The sequence below is a fragment of the Haliotis rufescens genome, unplaced genomic scaffold, assembly GCF_023055435.1.
Source record: "Haliotis rufescens isolate VD_foot unplaced genomic scaffold, xgHalRufe1.0.p SCAF_1, whole genome shotgun sequence".
Lineage (NCBI taxonomy): Eukaryota > Metazoa > Mollusca > Gastropoda > Lepetellida > Haliotidae > Haliotis > Haliotis rufescens.
Genome location: NW_025963779.1, coordinates 66,872,675 through 66,896,975, shown reverse-complemented (window position 1 = coordinate 66,896,975; position 24,301 = coordinate 66,872,675). Strand labels below are relative to the sequence as shown.

Here is a 24,301-nt window from a genome sequence, read left to right as displayed (position 1 = left end):
TTTAGAAAGTGATCAAATGTAACAAATGTTATATTTGTAATAACGCTTTCTTTGTAAAGTATAGATTCTTGTATTTATGGGGTATTGAGTGCCGTCCGGGATTCGAACCCACACTGCAAGATTGAGGTAACTAATCGCCAGCACACAAAGTCAGCGATCTAACCCACTCAGCCACCAAGGCTTCCACAAAAATGAAAGTCCAACAACTAGTAGTCTAGATCACTTAGATTGTGTATCCTTCTGACAAGCGTAAATTGGCACAGCTCCCATGGCCGAAAGCTATGAATACACAAGTGGTCAAATGTAACAAATGCTATATTTGGGATATCTCACACGAGTTGATAAAAGTTGAAAAACTCCACTTTTATCCACGAGTGTTGATATATTTGCTATCAAAAGACACAGGGGTGAGATATTATTTATCATCCAACATCCTACTTCCAACTTTTTCAGTTTGTAGACAGTAATTAGCAGCGTCTTAAGTGTAAAAAGTACTGCTAACAGCTTCAGTAGCAGAGCCATTAGTGAAGTCATTTGATTGTGACATCATGGTAACCAATGATGTCACTTATAATGACAAGCGATATCTCCTGTGGGAGCCAGTTTGGGATGATAAAACACTTTCTTAGTAAATCTGTACTTTACTAAGAAAGTGTTATCCCAAATATAACATTTGTTAGGTCCTAAATTATCCCTAAATGTTAACAACTGGTACTATGATACAAAGATAATACTGAGGAATAGAAAATATGTGTTGATGTAATAAAAACATCAAATGATATAAATACAGTATTCACCTGACACAGAGGTGCTAAGTCAAAGGGAGGCAACTCACTTCTCTTGTACAGGTAACCTGTCATCTCAATGCGGTCGTCACGATTGTTCAGCAAACTTGGTCCTGACCTCATGATAGATGCATACAGTGTGTTCCTCTCAGACAGAGTTAACCGCTTGTCCAGATGACCATCAAATGCGTCGATATTATCCTGAAAACAACACAAATAAATCAGGTGGTTTTTTTAATCACTGCCAGGTGTCCTGGGATGTTGGAAAGGTGTCCTGGGATGTTGGAAAGATTTGATGAATGTTGGAAAGGTGTCCTGGAATGTTTGAAAGATTTAGATGAATGTTTGAAAGGTGACCTGGAATGTTGGAAAGGTATCCTGGGAAGTTTGAAAGATGTCCTTGGATGTTGGAAAGATTTAGATTAATGTTGGAATGATGTACTAGGATGTTGGAAAGGTGTCCTGGGATGTTGGAAAGGTATCCTGGGATGTTGGAAAGGTGTCCTGTGATGTTGGAAAGATTTAGATAAATGTTGGAAAGATGTCCTGGGATGTTGGAAAGATTTAGATGAATGTTGGAAAGATGTCCTGGGATGTTAGAAATATTTGGATGAATGTTAGAAAAATGTCCTGGGATGTTAGAAAGATTTAGATGAATGTTGGAAAGGTGCCCTTGGATGTTGGAAAGATTTAGATGAATGTTGAAAAGGTGACCTTGGATGTTGGAAAGATTTAGGTGAATGTTGGAATGATGTACTTGTTTTGTTGGAAAGGTGTCCTGGGATGTTGGAAAAGTATCCTGGGATGTTGGAAAGGTGTCCTGGGATGTTGGAAAGTCTTAGATGAATGTTGGAATAATGTACTAGGATGTTGGAAAGGTGTCCTCGGATGTTGGAAAGGTATCCTGGGATGTTGGAAAGGTGTCCTGGGATGTTGGAAAGGTGTCCTGTGATGTTGGAAAGATTTAGATAAATGTTGGAAAGATGTCTTAGGATGTTAGAAAGATTTAGATGAATGTTGGAAAGGTGTCCTGGGATGTTGGAAAGAATTCCTGGGATGTTGGAAAGGTGACTTGGGATGTTGGAAAGGTGTCTTGGGATGTTGGAAAGATTTAGATGAATGTTGGAAAGGTGTCCTGGGATGTTGGAAAGGTGACCTGGGATGTTGGAAAGATTTAGATGAATGTTGGAAAGGTGTCCTTGGATGTTGGAAGGTGACCTTGGATGTTGGAAAGATGTCCTGGGATGTTGGAAAGATTTAGATGAATGTTGGAAAGGTGTCCTGGGATGTTGGAAAGGTGACCTTGGATGTTTGAAAGATTTAGATGAATGTTGAGAAGGTGTACTGGGATTTTGGAAAAAGTTGGTGGAATGTTGGAAAGGAGTACCTGGATGTAGGCATCAAGACTTACCCTATATACTGGGTTGATCAGCTTGTACCCTTCCACTATCTCCTCTGTCCTGTACCGCTCAATAATACCATCCAGGCTAAGTGAAGTGAAAACAACAGAATTAGGTTGGGAACATCAGAATAGTTTCAACAAATTTAGTGACAGTTTTCATGTGACAGTTTTCACGCATTGGCAGCTGATATTTTCATATTGATTAGACTGATATAGCACAAGGAGTCATTGCCTGTAACACCTGGCAAACGGCGGGGAACACCAGAAATGGGCTTCACACGTTCTACCCATGTCTGGAATCGAATTCTCTGTCAAGATCAAGCAGTAAACCTATTTAGGAGTAATGCAGGATAAGTATACAAATATTAAAAAATAATCTATATTTTACTTGTTTTGTGTTTTAGACAATAAACATAACATGAGCAATACCACAGAATCTATCAAAAAAGGATTATGAATTTCCATTTCTTGACTCTCCTCTTACATTTCACCTAAAAAATAGAAAGTCTAAACAGATGTACCTATCAAAGTAGCGCCCTCCTACAAACAACTTCTTGCCCTTCTTTTCAATACGAAAGCGTCTGACCATATCACTGAGGAAGAAGAGCGAGAGTGCCCCGGGAGAGTTGTCACTCGGACGCACCAGGTAGCTGCCAGCTCCCGCTGAAATAAGGGACGGATCTCATCGTTCAGCAATGTCTGCCACCAGCAAGAGGTCAACACAATAAGCATGAACTCTACACAGGCTGAATAGGTCTCATGGCATCAATTTTAGCAGACTTTAGTGTTTATATATGGACATTTACTGGCTTAACTTACCTGAATGAACAAAATATAATTAGACTTGAGACTAGTGGTTTGTTCATGAGCATCAATGGTGTCATACTATGTAACCAGAACAATGTATTGTTACAGTGCTTTCTATTCACCTGATATAAATGAAAAATAATAATCTGAAAAAAGTTAAAGAAATTGTAAGTCTAGGTGCTGTTTTTACAACACACAGCTGGCAATCCCATCAATATTGAAAATTGCATGGCTCTCAATTATTTGTTGTTTGTTTGTTTGTTTGTTTGTTGTTTAAAGCCACACTCAGCAATATTTCAGCTATATGACAGCGGTCTGTAAATAATCAAGTTTTGACCAGACATCATGAGCATCAATCCACGCAATTGGGATACAATGACATGCATCAATCAAGTCAGCGAGCCTGACCACCCGATGCTCTTAGTCGCCTCTTACAACAAGCAGAGTCACCTTTTTATGGCAAGCATGATCTTCACAGGTCTCAATTATTTGTATTTTTATTGTACACATTTTAAATGCAAAAAACATTCCTGCACAAAGACAACACATGGTATGTGAACCAGTACTCACCATGACCCAGTTTTGTGACGGCTTCATCTTTCGTGATATTGCAGTGGAAGTATGGACACCTGTCAACTGGATCGTCTGTCCCATTCTGAAACACACGGAGTGAGTGAGTGAGTGAGTGAGTGAGTGAGTGAGTGAGTGAGTGAGTGAGTGAGTGAAGTTTGGGGCTGTAGTTTGTGATTTACACTCTACCAGTACAAGGCAAACTAATAACAAACCAGTGGTTGATATTAGGAGCATTGTTCAATCCCATCAGGTTCGAGTGATATGCAGCCAACAAAGTCACCAAGCCTGATCTAATTTTGACACCACTCAGAACAAGCGATGGACCGCTAAGAAACTATTTTAACCCAGGTCCCCACGAGGAGGTTTTATATATAGTAGATTTGGAAGGGTGAGTGGGTGAGTTGGGTTTAACACCGCTTTAAACATTATTCCAGTTATATCACGGCATGTCAGCCTAATGTGGGAGGAAAGCCTGAAGTGATGCAGGTCTCAGACGTTTACCACTTCGGTGAAACCCACAAGCATAGGTATGGTGCTGACAAACCTAGAAACATCATCGGGGCGAACAGGGATTTGAAAGCACAATCATAGGTTTCTTGAGTGCCAAAGGGACACAAATCTGCACAGCGAATCGCGGTGCCTTAGACGACTGGGCCACCAGTGCCCCCAATTTGGAAAGGAACTCCTATCAACTAACATTAGATCCTTATGACCTTTCCCAAACTATGTCATATAACGGGTCAGTTGAATTAAAGATTTGAAATTTGACACCTTTGACAACTTCCTGTTGATAAAGAAATTGTAGTACATTGACTGGACCTACCAGGTCTTCAACCAGTGCGGCAGGGATGATACCACTCTCCTCATCTTTCACTGACGTCACCCACAGCCAGCCATTCTCAAGCTCATTCTGCACGATGAATGTGTCGCCTTTCTCAAAACTGAAGTTTCACAAAGGAATGATCAAATCTACATTCAAGGCAGGGACATGAAAAACTTCAGAACTTCAATCACTGAGTTGTTTATCATACAATAAAACACTGCAGGGAGAATAAACCATGAGGTATATGAAATGTCTATTCTAGGTACAGCCTCTCTAAGAATAATGATAAAATATACAAGCTTTACATATAATTACCAGTATTTTAATAATGATGACTCCCTCTATAGAATCTGACCTCAGCAATATTGGACAAGTCCATTTCATGCACAGGTGGGTATTTCCCATGACCGATTGTCAAGTTGAGAGCACATGTCCGAATCTCCAGAAATGAAGTCATGAAAGAACAATGTATGTATGTATGTATGTATGTATGTATGTATGTATGTATGTATGTATGTATGTATGTATGTATGTATGTATGTATGTATGTATGTGATGGATGGATGGATGGATGGACGGACGGACGGATGGATGGATGGATGCATGCATGCATGTAGTGAGGCAGTGTGGATAATAGGTTCGAGATATTGATATGTTTGAAGTAACGGGGTTCGAGATATCGATACATTCCAGATAATGTGTTTCAAGATAACAAGGTTTAACAGTACATAAAAGCATCGTCCAAGTTTCAAAGCAGAACCAATTACAATGACTCAACCTAGACTGCAAACAGACACCAGACAGTATTGCATCGTCTGTCTTGAAGATATGAAACAGTATCAGACAGGTGAGGTGACTAAAGTCCGTGACACAACTGACCTGAGTTCATCTGTGTCCGGGATCTTCCTGTAGGACAACATGGCGACAACTCGCCGTCGATCATCCACGGGCTGAAACATACATAACATTAAACTAACTTGGCATTCATGTCTGTGTGATGAGCATGTGTACCACTTTGCTAAAACCCAGGAATAAAGATATGATGTCGAGAAACCATGGATCACATACAGTAACACAAAGGGACCACCAATTTTAGTTCGTAACGACCATACTTCGTTACAAGGATATACAAAGCATATATACAACAAATGGCCGGGACTTAAATTAAGTTTGTTTCATCGGTCAGTTCGTAATAAGCGTGTTCGCTATAAACATAGTTTTCTATAATCAGTGTGAATCTGGAATCATATACACTGTCAGAGGATCCTGACACAACAAAGAGACACAACTCTGCACAGAGAATTGCTGCACGCTGCACGCTGCACCATACACCACTGGGCCAGCTTTGGCCAGGCCTGCTATGTGATTATACTACATTCCTCATGGGTTACAAAATAACAGTGGCTCAAGTATGTGCATTACAGACTATGACGTTGAAAAGCTCTAACAAAGCCTATTGATTTAGTCACCTATTTCTGAGTTTTCCTTACCTGAGCTATTAAATAACATGACATACCCTTTTTCCTTCATTGTTCCACCCTGATAATCACAAAATAAACTCAAAAGACAGTGTCCTTCCTTTGCTGGGGGTACACGGTTGTGAGAGTGTGGCCTATCTTTCATAGGTGTGGCCTATCTCTGGTGAGGGTACATGGTAGTGTGGGTGTGGCCTATGTCTTGTGGGGGGGTACAGGGTAGTGTGGGTGTGGCCTATCTCTCATGGGTGTAGCCTATCTCTGGGGGGGGGAGGAAGGTAGTGTGGGTTTGGCCTATCTCTTGTGGGGGTACAGGGTAGTGTGGGTGTGGCCTACCTCTGATAAGAGTAAAGGGTTGTGTGGGTGTGGCCTACCTCTGGTGGGGGTACAGGGTAGTGTGGGTGTGGCCCACCTCTGATGAGGGTAAAGGGTTGTGTGGGTGTGGCCTACCTCTGGTGGGGGTACGGGGTAGTGTGGGTGTGGCCTACCTCTGATAAGGGTAAAGGGTTGTGTGGGTGTGGCCTACCTCTGGTGGGGGTACAGGGTAGTGTGGGTGTGGCCTACCTCTGATAAGGGTAAAGGGTTGTGTGGGTGTGGCCTACCTCTGGTGGGGGTACAGGGTAGTGTGGGTGTGGCCTACCTCTGATAAGGGTAAAGGGTTGTGTTGGTGTGGCCTACCTCTGGTGGGGGTACAGGGTAGTGTGGGTGTGGCCTACCTCTGATAAGGGTAAAGGGTTGTGTGGGTGTGGCCTACCTCTGGTGGGGGTACGGGGTAGCGCAGCTGTTCCTCCTTCAGGAGCCATGACCACTGTGTGTAGTACCCGATCAGATCAGACAGGGACTCAAACTGACGGCCTCCAATGTAGTAGTCTCCGCACATGGCGATGATTCTAACAATCAGGAAACATTTCTCTTTATTATTGTTCATAAGGAAATGTATAACAAACACATATTTCAGACTATGACCTCCGGCCGTGTCATATGGCCGGAGGCATTAAAAGACAGTACTTGTCACCCTGCCTGGTGCATGGCAAGAAGGAGATTATACATTCAGTCAGTTTACTGTGTCTCAGTTGGGTATCCATGTTCGGCTGCAGCATGGCATCTCACTGTATTTTGAAAGCACACACGTGCATGTACTTTGTTAAACAAGTCATATGAGTGCAATATTCTTGTACGGGCTGTAAATCCAATTTCACTACACCTCACCTCAAACTTTGATAAACAAATAAAATCTACTGTGTTTTCAAATTAGAGTGTTAGAATTTAGATATGCTACCTCTAACTGAAATAACCTTGTCATACAAACACCAATTGTTGATTCACTCTAAAATGTGTTCAACTGTAGTGTGGCAAACCGAAAATGTATCAGCAGATTGGCCTTGCCAAGATAGGAGAGGACGTACCGAAAATGTGTCAGCAGATTGGCCTTGCCAAGACAGGTGAGGACTTACCAAAAATGTGTCAGCAGATTGGCCTTGCCAAGACAGGTGAGGACTTACCGAAAATGTGTCAGCAGATTGGCCTTGCCAAGACAGGTGAGGACTTACCGAAAATGTGTCAGCAGATTGGCCTTGCCAAGACAGGAGAGGACTTACCGAAAATGTGTCAGCAGATTGGCCTTGCCAAGACAGGTGAGGACTTACCAAAAATGTGTCAGCAGATTGGCCTTGCCAAGACAGGAGAGGACTTACCGAAAATGTGTCAGCAGATTGGCCTTGCCAAGACAGGAGTGGACTTACCGAAAATGTGTCAGCCGACTGGCCTTGCCAAGACAGGAGAGGACTTACCGAAAATGTGTCAGCCGATTGGCCTTGCCAAGACAGGAGAGGACTTACCGAAAATGTGTCAGCAGATTGGCCTTGCCAAGATAGGAGAGGACGAAGGAACCAGGCTTGCGGTCACTCTCCCGTATGAGGTAGCTCCCCTCTTTACTGGCCTCCTGGAGACGCACCTCCGCTGTCTGACGATCCAGACGCCCATGGTACCATCTGACAGCAAATTGTCAAACATCTTAATCAAGTCAATACATATCTCATCACAGAAAAGACACATCTATTATTACCAGCATATTTTTCACAAACCAAGCTAGGACAGTACTTAAAACTCATCATATATGCACTATTTGACACATTTTAAAAATAAACAATAAACATGATAAAGAAATATACAAATAAAACATAAAATTAAAATCATTAAATACCAAAAAATACCTTGTCATTTAAAACAAACAAAAAAACATATCAACTGTCAACCCAGAAACTTAACTAAAGTTATAATGTTATCAATTTGTGACGTCATGAACAATGGATAAAGACATACATATTGTTCTCAACAATGAAACACTGTGACATCAAATTGCTTCAGCCAACCATTCAGAATTGAGAATTGCTAAAATGCACGTGCAAATATCAGAAAGTTATCACATTACATAGGTCTCTTGAACATGTTGAATTTGAACAGAAGATGTCACATGTGACATATTTCTTTCTATGATAAAGTTACAGATCCGCACTCCCTGTCATGCTGGCAAAGTATTACAGAACATATTGCAATACAGGAATGTGTATCTAAAAATACTTAAAAATAAAAGTTATTCCAACAACTATCTCTAACAACATGAAGTTAGTTGTGTCGGAAAACTTTTGTTGCAATGAATTTTTGTGTGAATATTTTATGTATGTTTCGGCATGTTCACTTACTGTTTACAACTGATTAAAGTGAATTTGAAATGAATTGGAGTAAAAGGTAAATATATGTTTTTCACCGCCCAGATCGGGTATAAGTTAGTTATACACACAGGTGTAAATCTGTTACCAATAAATTCAACCACTCATATTGTCTGCACGCATCACCATCAGTTTTATCTATCTTATCCGATACATATCAGATGTGCAGAGGAGGAAAATATAGAAACTCGATGATATATAATAAATGTGGATCACTGTCATGTGAGTGAGTTAGTATGGTTTTACGCCGCTTTTAGCAATATTCCAGCAACATCACGGCAGGGGACACCAGAAATGGGCTTCACACATTGTACCCATGCCGGGAATCGAACCCGGGTCTTCGGCGTGACGAGCGAACGCTTTAACCACTAGGCTACCCGACCGCCCCCACTGTCATGTGACTCCAAAACAGTGGATTTATTCCCTTCACAGCAGGCCCAGTACAAACTCGTGCGCTTTCAATGATAGCCACCCCCTATTTGTCTGGTTGAGGAAAGATGGCTGTCTTGTGGTATAAAGCCCTTCCCGCGATGTGCAAAAACATCCTCATGATCAGTGAGCCCCGACCAGGAAAGATGTGGGTGGTCAGGCTTGCTGACTTGGTTGATGCATATCATTGTATCCTATTGTGTCGATCGATACTCCTATTGTCAATGACTAGAATGTCTGGTCCAGACGCAATTACTTTCAAACTGCCGCCATATAGTTGGAACTTTGATGAGTGCAGCCTAGCAGACCAGTAACAGTTGGAACCAACTGAACAATTAGCGTCCCAGTCGGCTCATCAGTTTGTTATTCTGGTTTATTGTTTGCTATATTTAGGAGTGAGTGAGTGAGTTTGGTTTAACGCCGCTTTTAACAGTATTCCAAGCATATCACGGCATGCAAGTCAGCTTGATGTGGGAGGAAAGCCCGAAGTGATGCAGGTCTCAGACGTTTACCACTTCAGTCAAACTCACGAGCACGGGTATGGTGCTGATAAACCTAGAAACATAATCAGGGCGAACCGGTATTCGAACCCACAATCATAGGTTTCTGGCGTGCCCAAGGGATGCAACTCTGCACAGCGAATTGCGGCGCCTTAGACGACTGGGCCAGCTATATTTAGGAACAGGCTTTCACTTTGTGTGAGTTCATTGGAGTATGAACCTTCATAGAGTGAGGGCCAAACTGTATGAATGTCAGGGCTTGCTTGGCCCTCACTCCATGAAGGTTCATACTCCAATGAACTCACACAAAGGGAAAGTCCATACCCATAACTTTTCACATCACTATTTTATACCTCGAAGGATCTAGATCTATACAAAATATTGTTTTAGTATGTGTGACTTCATGTTTACACGGGCGGCCATACAAGAACCAGCTGTATCACGGAATCAAGTAGTTCCTCAAAAGGAAAATGAGTGAGTGAGTATGGTTTTACTCCACTTTTATCAATATTCTAGCAATTTCAGGGGGGCGGGAGGGACCAGAAATGGGATTCACACGAAATGGGATTCACACGTTGCACCCATGTCGGGAATCGAACCCGGGTCTTCGGCGTGACGAGCGAATGCTTTAACCACTAGGCTACCCGGCCACCCCTCCTCAAACTGAGAGGTGACATGAGTGAATGTATGCTCACTTTGTTCTGCAATGACATCTTATGCAGTTTCTAATATATTCAAATATATTTAAATAACATCATCATTAGATGAGAAAGGTCTGTTAAGAACTACCTCATTAAGTCAGTCACAATGACCGCGCATCATAATACATTAACATCAAGTATGGCCAGAATGTCTTAGCTTTGTTTACTGAGATGGGTCGTAGATATTCGTGAACGATCATGCAGTCAAACTTTGTCCTTTCTACACTTAAGAACGTCAGTTTAACCAGGGCCCACTTGCACAAAGCGATCTTAGCGCTACGACTATTGTAAGCCTATGTTAAAGAATGGGAGTTATGATCATCTTAGTGCTAAGATCGCTTTATGCAAGTGGGCCCAGAAGTGGAATAGCCTTATATTGTGTACACTCAGAATAAAACATTGTACCAAGTTGAAGATAAGAGGCAAATTAATATACTGCTCTCACTGACAGAGAGCATATGTTTTAACAACTGTGCATTGTACCTTTGTTTTATCTTTTCCAATTCTTCACACAGATTAAGACACACAAGGGGAATATGGCAACACAAAAGGTTGGGAGGTCAGACTTGGTGACTTGGGTGATAGCTGACAACATACCCCGAAGATGTGGATCATTGCTCATAATACAGACCACTGGCTTGTCTGGTCAGATCTAATTATCTAAGGCCACAGTCACATATCATGATGCAGCTAGGTATCCAGTGTTTCTGGTGATTTTACTGCTTGTTATACAGAGTGAGTGAGTGAGTTTGGTTTTACGCCGCTGTTAGCAATATTCCAGCAATATCACGGCGGGGGACACCAGAAATGGGCTTCACACATTGTACCCATGTCGGGAATCGAACCCGGGTCTTCGGCGTGACGAGAGAATGCTTTAACCACTAGGCTACCCGACCGCCCCTCGTTATACAGAGAATGAGTGAGTATGTTTTTGACATAGACTTAATCATATGCTTGGAGTACGGATGTATATCTAAATAATTATAACCCCAATACTTTATCATAGGCATATCCATGACAAATTATGGTTGTATCTGTGTATATCACATATATCTAAGCCATTATAATTCTTAACTCCCATACTTTCCACAGGTCCAGGAGCAGGTGTACGCAAATTTCAAAGCTGCACTCAGATTAATGGGTGTTTGGAGGTTTATTTGACATCCTCATCGAATGTAACTAAGATTCTTTACCATGAGTCTTTATCAATGTTTGGAGTATGTTCTTATTTCCTTAACCGTGTAAACCAACCAATCACACCAAGCGGACTGGTCTAATATGATTTATAGACAAATACTGAAGCACCTACCAGGAAGGACACAAACAAAATTCCTGTCATTCACAACAGCAATCATGCAGGGTCGCCATGAAAACACAGCAAGTCAAATAACATGACAACAATTATCTTTATAAACTAAGGAAAATCTACCACCAGACAACTTAATCAATAAACTCAAATGAATATAAACCCCTTATACACAAGTTATGACAGCACTCAGTACTGAATGATCTAAGCCGGGAAACAAATGTTCTCCAAATGAGCATGTGGGGACTTAAGGGCTGAATTGATCCCCACAGCTTGAGGAGTGTTCTGTTTGGAGTTGTAGATCAGCATTTGTTTTTGTACTAGTCTGGACTAATACTGATTTAATAATGCTACCCCAATGAGACACAGTATACTGACTCTGATCCGACCAATCTTTGTTATCCTTGTGATCTCCAGTAATGCAGAGCGCCAGGAAGGGTAACGACAAGTACCATCTTTTAACGTCTTTTGGAATGACGCAGCCGGGGATCCAACCCCTGACCTCCTGCTCTCCCACTATACCACGGAGGCACTCTGTGATCAACCAAGTCACTGAGCATGCAGTACCTCATGCATGGGTAGCTGGGGTCCTCTAGACCCCCTGAACCACCACGGGTTGGGATCACATGGTGAGGTTCTTCGACTTGACTGTGCGTTATCACATCCTAATTTGCATGGGTCACTTTACATTCATTCACCATCGGTTTACCCTATCCAGAATCAACTATTTACAGACCACTGTGACATCGCTGTAATGCTGCTGACTGCAGTGATAAAGGACATTCACTCACTGCACACATATCAGTTGTTGCATAACAGCATCCCATAATTCACCAATCTACAGGAAGTGTATCAATCAGTACTCGGCATACAATCTAGCCACTTGACTGGCAACTGATTGTCAGAAAAAAATACCGTATTTGGCATAATAAGCGCCCAGGGTATTATACGCGAATAAATAAGTCTTGTGTACATTGATCAATCGGAAGAGGTGCTAATTGGGATTGTTCACTAGCCAATATCTTAGCAAATATCGCTGTGTGCTTATTAGAACGGGGCGCTTATTACGTCGAATACGGTAATTAAAATGGAAATAAATCTGCACACTTAAAATATTTATTCCTGCATGTTTTGGCCAAAAATCAGCTTCTTGCCTCATGTGTTATGCCTTAATTCTCCACCAAATTTGGGGCATGGTGGCCAACTGGTCTCAGGTGATACAGAACAATGAGAAGGGTTGTGGGACTTTAGCTGCTGTGCTTCAACTAGGGCTGGGTTGAGTCTAAATTTACTACCCGGGTACCCACACCGCTATTACCCGACCCTACCCGGGTACCCACCACCCTATTACCTGACCCTACCCGGGTACCCACCACCCTATTACCTGACCCTACCTTGGTACCCACCACCCTATTACCCGACCCTACCTGGGTACCCGCTGTAGGTCTCAAGAGGTAGGTACAACTGTCCAATTTGAAAAAGTTTGACCGTGGCCCTGGCAAAATGTATTTGGATACATGTGTAAAACATTCTGGTCATGCCTACACTGAAGTTTACTGCATGAAGTTTTATCTTAATTCAAACATCAGAAGGAATGGGTGCATAGTCAGAAAGAAATGGGAACATTAGTGACTTTTGGTGTAACCGTGGATGTTCTAGATAATTTTTGTCATTAAACAATATATCATGTGACTAACCATGGGTCCAGGTAGTTCTATGGGTACCTGGGTCCTACTCAGGACCCACCCGACCCAAGTGCCCGAGTTACCCGTCCCAGCCCTAGCTTAAACCATTTGTCTAGTTGAAATCATTTACAATCTATGCAACCTTCAGCATTCATGTCATCAGAGAAAATGCATTTTGAAAGAAAAATTGAGCATCAGCAAACAGGGTCAAAAATATAACTTTAAAAAAAAAATCAGAAAAATATGTGTTGAGTCGAACTACTAACTACACATACAGTGATCCCTTGCTACAAAGCTACCTTCGGGGTCCAAATAATTGATGAGCGTTATAGATGATCAGCGGTTTAATGAAGGTCGAGTCGTAGGTGGTAGGTGACCAACAAAACAGTATACATGCTCTGCCTACCTAACACGGTCTATGTTGCACGTTTCAGAGTTTCAAAAAAGATTAGAAAAGAAGTTATTTATGATTCATAGTGTAAAAAAAGAATTATCGAGCATTAATATGCGCTTTCAAAAATACAAAACACATCGTATCCCTTCAGGTGAATAAACAGGCATAACAAACTTGGTCAATAAAAGTATAAAATTTGATATAAAACATCATTCAGTGTTAGAAATTGGCACTAGTCCTATAGTCCTTGCCAACCTGCCCAATAGTTAAGGTATCATAAGGACCAGTAGAAATTTGCCCTTTTTAAGGGTTTTGCTATATGTTATCATTATAAGGACTAGTGGTCTAAAACTGTTAGTTTCTAACGCTGTCATTAAACATGATGATTTACCATTTAAAATGTATTTCCTGCTCTCAAAGGCATTATATGCAGAGATTAAGATTACCATGTGTATTTTCTCATAAACTAAGCCGGAAATAGCAATCAGCTGTGCACACGTTTCCTCCCAATCTACCGGTGATTCAGTTAAAACGTACCCAGTGATACCACTTTAAAGAAATCTGATGCAATGGTCGGAAGAAATTGTATCTGAAATTATTATTTTATCAGGAATAATATATTCCAATATTGTGGTTTTTTAGTTGCAGCTTCCACCATATACACTTAAAATTATAAGAACCATAAGCGTAGCACTTTGGTACAGATTGTATGCAGGATATTTTGACCAGTCACCGTAGGGACTTGCTACATGTATTTTGATTGCGAAAATGTTATGTTATGTTGACATTTAATAGTCAAACTGCCTCAAATATGGCTTTTAGCAAGTCATGGTACGGCATTTATGATATGCGTATCCATTCTCTTGCACATGTTGCAACTAAAGTTCATTTCAAGGGCGTCAATAGCGGTAATCTGACCGTGGTTGCTGTAAATAACGGTGAGTTGTGCGATCTACCGATCACTTCGCACATGTTTTTGCCGAAATTATTGTAAACATTATCATAATTATTGAATAAAATTTTGAATATAATTAAAAAAATATATTGCAAACATTAGTCCAGATAAACAATGAAATTTTTTTTTAATTACCAGATATTATAATAATAGGATCAAATTGCGTACTTAACATGCTTCAGTTCGGATTTGTTGACTGGTATTTCCAGTGTTACGTCATAATGTTTTTGAGATGGGGGAAAACATCGCGTCATTTGAAAACTTGAGTTTATTGAAAATCTTAGTAAATTGTGGGAGCCATGCTTTACAGCGCGCTATATATTGAAGAGCGCAGTAACGAGGGAACACTGTATACCGTTTTGAACAAAAATGGCTGACCTATTGACATAGATGGGTTTTTCAACATGGCTGACATGAGGGCCACAATTTCCAATCAAGATGCCTAAAAAAAACCTTGGAACTACCAGTGATTTTGAGTTAATTTTAGTCAATTGGTCATTTTTTTCAGATTGATAGGTCACAGTGTAAAACTCAATCAGGGAATAATTCTTTTGAAAAAAAGGAACGCTTTCTTCTTCTCTTTCTAAACCACCATTGTTTCAGTTATTGACATCACTGCAGTGCCCCGTCCGTCAGGCTTCACTTGTACAAGACACACAGGCAAACAGGTTAACAATCAAGCTGAAAATAGCTAAATGTACTCATCAAAAGAATACTATGATGGCACTGGTCACTCTATTGTTTCAACTGTAGATTATCTGTAAAAAACTGACAGTTCACTGACCTACTTTCTGCAATGCAAGTTTTAAGCTCATGCATTAGTTCTAAGCATGTGCATTATGAATGTACTGGATGCAACAATCATATCTCACAAAATGCAAGTGCTGTACGAATATACTGGCCAGTTCAAATGCATTATGGATATCGAAGCAGGGAATTAATGATTCTCATGTATTATGAACATACTGCATGAAATACAGCATATTTATGTTGTACTTATTTTTAATTTGGTATTTTAACTTTCAGGCTGTATTTTAACTCTGATTACATAATCAGTTTCAACCGGTCTCTCGGGGCATATGGTGTGATGTACCCATCGGGCAAGTTAGCAAAACAGCAAATGGCGAAAACAAACTGAGTTACTTCCTTTTGCCCAATGCACTCGGATAAACATCATTCATTTCTGAAACTCAACCAAAGATGTGTTCAGGTTGACTTCTCAGCAGGCATTATTGTTAGTAGGCTACATGGCAAATAATTGCCAAGTCCTTAACCAATCAGAAGCTAATATTTCAATAGAAGGTAAGACAAAGCATCTTGTTACTTTGATTCTGTCTGTGGACATTTGTTTCAAACAATGAATGACACTCGCTGGGTCATATATTACTTGAGCCCAATTCCTTGTATCTCATGTCTAGTTTTGTAAATACTGAAGAGTGATTGCCATCAGTCAGACATGATGGTGATGTGAATCACATCTCACCAACAATCTATCAGGTTTCTGGACCTTTATCTTGTTTATGTTTAGGAGGAGAAGTTTTGTATTGTTTTTAAATCAAAGATGGCTACCATGCAGCCATATTGAAATTACAATTCCAAACAGGTCAGGTAAGCAAAAACCTAACTCAGTGTACAATTATTACCAGCATTATAGTTACAGGACAAGATATTTTTTACCCCATAGCGCCAAACTCAACATTTCACAGGACTTGTGTGTGTACTTTATATTTCATGTATGAAGGAACAAAATCATTGTGTATGAAACAATTCATGAACTCAATCTGTGCTACGCACTAGAAGGACTAATATCAAGGGTTGGATATCAATGAATAATGGTTGACAGCATGAGCAACAATCCACACTGTCAGTTTATGGAAACACATAATCAGCCAGGTACAACATCATTATCAATGTCAACTCCTATGATATGCCTCATTTGGTTTGGTTTGTTTGTTGTTTAATGCCTCACTCAGCAATATTCCAGCTATATGAGAGTGGTCAGTAAATAATCGAGTCTGGACCAGACAATCCAGTGATTGACATCATGAGCATCGACCCACGCAATTTGGATCGATGACATGCATCAACCAAGTCAGTGAGCCTGACCACCCAATCCCTTAAGTCGCCTCTTATGACAAGCATCGTCGCCTTTTGCGGCAAGCCTGGGTTGCTGAAGACCTATTTACCCCGGAATCTTCAAGGGTCGATATGCCTCGTCTACAAGTGTCTACAGGAGGCCTATTCTGCCCTCAACTCCCTTAGGGAAAGCAATTCAAAAACCTCACATCGTACTGAACTCTTGGCTATCAAGCCTGTAGCTCACCTGACATCACATCACTTAATGTGGCAGCTGGCATATTTAAACATACACAGTGCACATGATGTACAACTACAGAATACAGTCTAACAGCACATAATATAAAAGGCAATTGCCAACATCTTGCTTCATTGACTGAGTATAGTTTTATACACATTTAGCAGTATTCAAGCAATATCACGGCAGGGGACACCACAGTGGCTTCACACATTGTACCCATGTGGGAATTGAGCACGGGTCTTTGGCATGACGAGCAACCGCTTCAGCAACTAGGCTACCCACCAGCCCATTTTTAATTGGAAAATTGGCTTAGGCAAAACATGGTCATTGATAAAAGAAAACTATTTCAAAATCAGCCACTCAGATGTTCACTGACATGCAATCACATGCCTCAGCAAGTGCACTAGAAATGACATGCTACATTTATCCTGTACACAAAATTAATGTCAAATGGATTCTTAGCATGTTAACCAAGGGTGTACTTCAGACAACCTGACTGCCCATACAGCGTTAGAATTTTCCACTAGTCCTGTAGTCCTTGCCAAACTGCACAATACTTATGGTATCACAAGTATGGCATATTTAAGGGTTTTGCTATATCTTATCACTGTAAAGACCAGTGGACTAAAAATGTTAGTTTCTACCACTGCCATACCTTCCCAAAATGCTTTTTTACATTAACATTTTGTGCAAAACTACCCACCAACACAAGTCATCTGTAGAACAAAAGTGCCAAAACATGTGTCATGTGGTAACCATGGCAACCAAATTGTATCGCGGATTTTGACAGTTTGAAAAAAACAAGACACATTGGAATCGCAATGATAACACAACAGTCAAACATAGTGGTTGACTAGACCTGTCTCATTTGAATATGCCTTACTCGGCATTTCATCACTATTCATTTCCTGAAAGTGAGATCAAGTGGATGAAGATGTCAAGTGGAAGTATGTGTGGTGAGGTTATCATCAATCTCCTCTGAATTTGAACACTTTCTCAAAGTTCATACAAATATTTTAACCTGTGTAGATAACTGTTAGAATTGATTATTAGCAACCCATGCTTGCTGTAAGAGGTGACTCAAGGGATCGGCTGGTCAGACTCAGGGACTTGGTTGATGCACATCATTGCGTCCCAATTGCTTAGATCAATGCTCATGATGTCAATCACTGGATTGTCTGGTCCAGACTTATTATTTACAGACGATCATCAAATAGATGGAATATTGCTGTGTGCGGTGTTAAACAACAAACAAATATTTGTCATAAAACATAAATTGAAAATAGAATGGATTATGATTTTTATTAAAAGTTTGTGTCATAATGTTTCTTTCAATTTATGTAAGAACATAATGGATAGAGGTAACAGACTGTTAGAGTATCCAGCGGGAGGTTGTCATTGCCGTTACTCAGCTTAGTGTATTGCCTGACACCCTTTTCTACCTCCCTTGGTCTCAAAGCTCATGATGTCAATCACTGGATTGTCTTGTCCAGACTCGGTTGTTTACAGACGGCAATCATAGAGCTGGAAGCGGTGTTGAACAACAAAGAAACGAAGCAATTCCCCACTAGACAGGTGTCTGCATTACATGCCAAATTAGTTGACACATATCCACCTTCTCCAGTAATCCCAAACTTTCTCATCATGTTTTTTGTTTAACGCCGCACTCTGCAATATTCCAGCTACATGACGGCGATCTGTAGATAATCAAGTCTGGACCAGACAATCCAGTGATGGACATCATGAGCATCAATCCATGCAATTGGGATACGATGACAAGCTACCTTAACAACAATGTTATCAGCAACTCCGGTTTAATGACATCACTTCCTGTTTTGGAAAGCACATGCCCAATGCAGCTTAAGCAGTTGTAGCCACTTTTAACAGTATTCCAGTTATATCACGGCGTGTCTGCTTAAATGTGAGAGGCCCGAAGTGGTGACAGGTCTTAGATGTTTACCACTTCAGTGAAACCGTCCAGCACGGGTATGGTGCTGACAAACCTAGAAACATAATCGGGGCGAACCAGGATTCAAACCCACAAACACTTAAAGGGGAAGTGTACACGCAATAATCACTTTCTTTCTTTTTCTAAACAAAACGCAATTTTAGAATTAGTTAGTATCTGTGTTTGAAAATATACACTCATTTTTTTCACAGTGAAAGTAGGAAGCTCACAATAGTGTGAAAATGATATGCCGTTATGAGGCCTTCGTTTTTCGAGCTAAACAGGCCTGAGTTATCCCCCTTAGATTATGACATAATTGGTGCCAATTCAACTGGGTCCCTGTCTATTCTGAACACAAAAGATATCAAGTACAAGTTTTCGGTAAAACAACATGGCCTACGACACACTCCGGCGTAGTGGTGACTCAGCATAACACTATGCTGGCTGGCATCTGAGACGCTAGAATCACACACCTGTACCTACACCACGTGAAGCGGCTCTAACAAAGCATGATGACGTCATAATGTTTATCAATTGGCACCAATTACGTCATATTGCAAGGGGCATAAGCCATGGTGTTTTTGTTATGGAAATAGAACACTTGGTAAATGTGAAAAATATTAATCGTTTTAATGCGAAACATATGTTAATTAATTGTGATAAAAAGTGGAAAAAGTACAAGAAAATTAGGTTCATTTCCGTGTGAACTTGCCCTTTAAGCAGTTGTAAGCACTTCTGATTGGGGAAAACATGAGCCCAATGCAGATCAACTTTGAACAGAATGTCCTATGCTTGTAGCTACCTTATTAACCAAGCTATAACCTCTTCCAGCATAATAACCCTGACTCACAATCTCAACCATGAACTGTCTGTGTCACCTTGACCAGTGTGCAAAATAGCCCAACTGGCTACTGAAATTTTAACAAGGATTTCTTTCATGCACACCTCTTAGTTGATTACAATTTTTAAGAAGTTCTCCCAAAACTAGATAAAAAAAATAAACTGTAGCATTTTTAAGCTTGTGAAACTTGAAACTGGCTAATCGTTTCTATGGCAAGCTAGCTCACCTGGCCACCAACATATTTCACACACTGACCATCACCTTCAATTTCATCCAATCACATGCAAGAACTTGTTGCAAACTTAGGTAAAGACTCCATACCATGAAAAGAGTACTTTCTGAATTCAAGTATTTACTTCACAAGTCTATCTGAAGTTATTGCTAGATGTGTTGATTTTTTAAGAATCATTCCGAAATGTTGTGAAATTTTAACCATATTTTATCATTTGACCTCAAACAGAAGTGATCCAAAAGTTGATGCATTCGAGACACCACTTAGAGATCATGCATATTAAGTTTCATAAAATTCTATTTATAAATACTCAAATTATTTTGTACACAAGCTTTTTTGACACCGAGTTCATACGGAGTGAACTTGACCTTTAATGTCATCCAATCATATGTCAAAAGCATTCCCCAAGGATATATAGGAGGTTTATCAGGTATGAAGTCTCTAACATCTGTCAGAGCTCTTGGTTGAGAAAACCAATTGCAGTGGGGGTGGAGTATCTCAGATTACAAGCAAACACATAAAGGAGCACATTTCTTCATATCAATCATAAATATGGTAACAACGATAAAATTGGATATTCCACTAATTTCACACATTTTATTGCTGACAAGTGCCACGGCAGGCTTTATTAAATTTCCAAAATGAAAACTTCCTTTGGAAAGGAGAACTGTATTAACAGGCAGACAGTTTGTTTGTTTAATGGCACACTCAGCAATAGTGCAGTCATCCAGTCATAGACATCAAGAGCATCGATCTACGCAATTGGGATACGAAGACATGCATCACCAAGTCAGCGAGCCTGGCCACCCCATCACGTTAGTCACCTCTAACGACAAGTATAGTTGCCTTTTACGGCAAGCATGGGTTGCTGAAGACCTATTCTCTACCCGGATCTTCACGGGTACACTTACATCCCCAGCATCCATTCAGGTGATGTACAACATTTTATTACTATTCAAATTTAAATAATTCTACTAAATGGGTGCCAAAACACAAAAAGAGAATGGTATTTTAAGTTTGCTTCAACTTAAGAGATATTATCAAAGGTTATTTCAAGGGATAATTTCAGAAAATTTCAGCTCCAAGAACCAAGTGGCTTCAGACGACATATGCCCAACATGGTAAGATGGGCTGACAAGTAACTACATACCATGACAAAAACTCACACAAAATGCTGACAGTGTCTTGGTACAAATCAATCGCTCCAATATCAGATTTCTTTTCAAATGCTTTTTTTGTTAGGTGGAATCTTCAGTTTCCTCATGCAGTGGTGCAACTTGCAAAGGTTGAATATGCATCTTTATGTTAAAAAGCACTTCATTCTTGAATCCTTGTCTTCACAGCACGATGATAACTCTATTTCAAGTTAGTGTTAAAACACAATCTTTATTTTTAAGTCATCATTTTCACATAGGTTAGTAAAAGTTTCTCTAAACTAAGTTTCATTCCACAAGTTCAAAATGTAAATCTATTCTACAAAATAAATCTCAATTAATGTCAATGCCTCTGTTAACAAGCTTTGAGTGAGTGAGTGAGTGAGTTGAGGTCAAAACCGCTTTGAACAGTATTTCAGTCCTATTACGGTGGCAGCTTAATGTGAGACAGGAATGACCAAGTAACACAGGTCACAGATGTTTACCATCTTGGTGTGACCCACAAGTACAGGTATGGTGCTGACAGACTCACGATCATAATCTAGAATCCAAACCCACGACAGCGGAGCCTGGCACAGCTAAGGGAGACGACTCCGCACAGTGAATTGCATTGCCTAGACGACCCCAAAAGTATCATGAGAAGAATCAGATTTCTTACAATGTTGTCGACAATAAACATCATAAACATGATAAACGATGACAACCTTATACAGTGCAGATAAACATGATAAACTATGAACAGCTGGCTTCCTTGGTATTCTGGATTAGAATAGTCTAAAGCTACCTATGCTGGGAGAAACTTAATGGATCGAGTGGTCAGGTTAGGTGACATCTAATTGTGTCATCATATCCAGATGATGTCAATCATTGCTTAAAATATCAATCACTGGATTGTCTGTTCCAGATTAAATTACATACAGGCAGCCATCACATAGCTGGAATATTGCTTAGTAAGGCGTAAACAAAAAACATACATAACAGCTGAAATATAGGCATGACAGATAACTGCGGTGACGATGATCACAATGATGCTCAGTCAGCTTGACATGGATAATTTGAAACTTGAAATAAGCTTGCTTCATGGAAGCTAAATAAACCAAATACATGCATGCTGAATAATTTACAGAGAAAATTGTGTTTTAGTACATTAAAGTATTCTTTATCAGTGTTTATACAACATCAAAATCACTGTGCAACAAAAATGGAAATAAAACAAACCAAAACGTATGCCTCTGACATAAAAAGTGCATATACAATACAAATTACTTACTCTCTGTAATCACATGGGCTGCATTAGGAAAGAGGAAAGAAAGGGATTTAATGGTGGTGCATATGTCAACATTGTCAGAGTGAGAAAGTGAGTGACTTGGGTTTAGCGCCGATTTGAACAGTATTCCAGTCATATCATGGCGTGTCTGCTTGATGTGGGAGAAAAGCCTGAAGTAATGCAGGTCTCAGACGTTTTACCACTTTGGTAAAACCCACGAGCATGGGTATGGTGCTGACAAACCAAGAAACATAATCGGGGCAAAACAGGATTCGAACCCACAATCATAGGTTTCCGGTGTGTCTAAGGGAAGCAACTCTGCATAGAAAATTGCATATCCTAAGACGACTCTGACACTCCAGTCCCGTCAACATCGTCAGAGACCATCATAAGAAACATATCATCCTTACTACACTGTAAATATTACAAACTGATGTAAAGTCCACTCTTGACATCTCTAAGTTTACATTATAGTCACAGACATTCAAATATACTTGAAAACATATTATCATAATACCATCTAAACAATCACCATGATCACTCATCAACATGATCAAGTCGACATGGTCAAATCAAACAATGAAACAATATTTTCAATAATTCAGTTGCTATCTTCATGTTCATAATTCATATTATCATGTAATCAGGGTAATAATTCCCTGAACTACAACAAAAATTACATTTCATTTTTTTGGTTATACCAATTGTATATAGAACATAAGATCTTTTATAATTTCACTAAACACTGAATGTTTCACTCCAATCTGAAGGAAAGTAGCAGATTTAGTGTACAGTCGACCTCTCATGAACCAAAGTCAACAGGAAAACAGGTTGCAGTGAAGGGCAACTATACTTTATTCTCAACAGTGACAGGAATATTTACACTTTATGTGCAAGGACAGATCCAAGTAATTATTCAAAACCCAGATACACGAGTATTGTACCAACAAACCAAGGATCATTACTTGAAAGACATTCAGATCCAAACCTAGATCCTGTTCACTGAAGCAGAACCTGTACCACAGAACCATCTGTCACCTCATCATGAGGTCATGGTATGAGTCACTATCAGTGTGGTATGACCACAAGAGTAGGACCTGTCACCCTGGGCCACCCATGGTCCAATCATGAGGCAACATGATGAATCAGGTGATGGTTCTTGGGTGCCGTTGTACAAAGTGATCTTAGGGGCAAGGTGATCATAACTCGCACACCTTACATAGACTTATGAGAGTCGTAGCGCTAAGGGTGTTTTGTACAATGGTACCCAGGCCTCTAGAGTAGAGAATTTACCACTGGACCGTCCGTCCATCCATGAGTCATGACCACAGCCCTGAGTTGCTAAAAAGAATATATACCGTATTCGACGTAATAAGCGCCCAGAGTGCTCTCAAAATTAGAAATAGGGGGCTCTTATTAGAATATTATTTTGGTGGGAAAAAACAGAATTGAAAGATAAATATTGTGGTTTATGCTGACAGCCTGAAATGTTTATATACGACAGATATATTTTTCCAGAATTTAATTGCCCACAATTAAGGGTGCATATAGCACACTAGTGCATATTATACCTGAATAAATAAGTCTTGTGTACATTGATCAATCGGAAGGGGTGCTAATTGGGATTGTTCACTGGCCAATATATTAGCAAGTATCGCCGTGGGCGCTTATTAGAGCGGGGCGCTTATTACGTCGAATACTGTAAGTCCCGAGACAGGTCAGTCCTAATCCAATCTGATGAGTGAGTGAGTGAGTATGGTTTTACGCCGCTTTTAGCAATATTCCAGCAATATCACGGCAGGGGACACCAGAAATGGGCTTCACACATTGTACCCATGTCGGGAATCGAACCTGGGTCTTTGGCGTGACGAGCGAACGCTTTAACCACTAGGCTTCCCGACCGTCCCCCTATCTGATGAAATAGAACCTGTAACTTAATGTAACAGATAAGTCCTTTGAGTTTGTTCAAAAACACAAA

General features: G+C 40.3%; 1 protein-coding gene across 3 annotated transcripts in view; it reads right to left on the bottom strand.

Moving 5' to 3' along the window:
- The window catches only part of LOC124134111 (ras GTPase-activating protein 1-like), a 58,490-nt gene that overhangs the window by 21,690 nt on the left and 12,499 nt on the right, over positions 1 to 24,301 (bottom strand). Inside the window, exons 2-10 of one of the 3 annotated variants that reach the window (XM_046498775.2) lie at positions 22,327 to 22,344; positions 7,704 to 7,856; positions 6,620 to 6,755; positions 5,270 to 5,340; positions 4,391 to 4,508; positions 3,565 to 3,649; positions 2,709 to 2,850; positions 2,197 to 2,272; positions 836 to 986 (exon numbers count right to left, since the gene is read on the bottom strand). In XM_046498775.2, coding sequence (XP_046354731.2) covers positions 836 to 986; positions 2,197 to 2,272; positions 2,709 to 2,850; positions 3,565 to 3,649; positions 4,391 to 4,508; positions 5,270 to 5,340; positions 6,620 to 6,755; positions 7,704 to 7,856; positions 22,327 to 22,344 — 950 coding nt within the window. Of the gene's footprint in view, positions 1 to 835; positions 987 to 2,196; positions 2,273 to 2,708; positions 2,851 to 3,564; positions 3,650 to 4,390; positions 4,509 to 5,269; positions 5,341 to 6,619; positions 6,756 to 7,271; positions 7,317 to 7,703; positions 7,857 to 22,326; positions 22,345 to 24,301 lie in introns of those variants that run through there. The other 2 variants (XM_046498776.2, XM_048399824.1) reach the window with 2 other exon arrangements.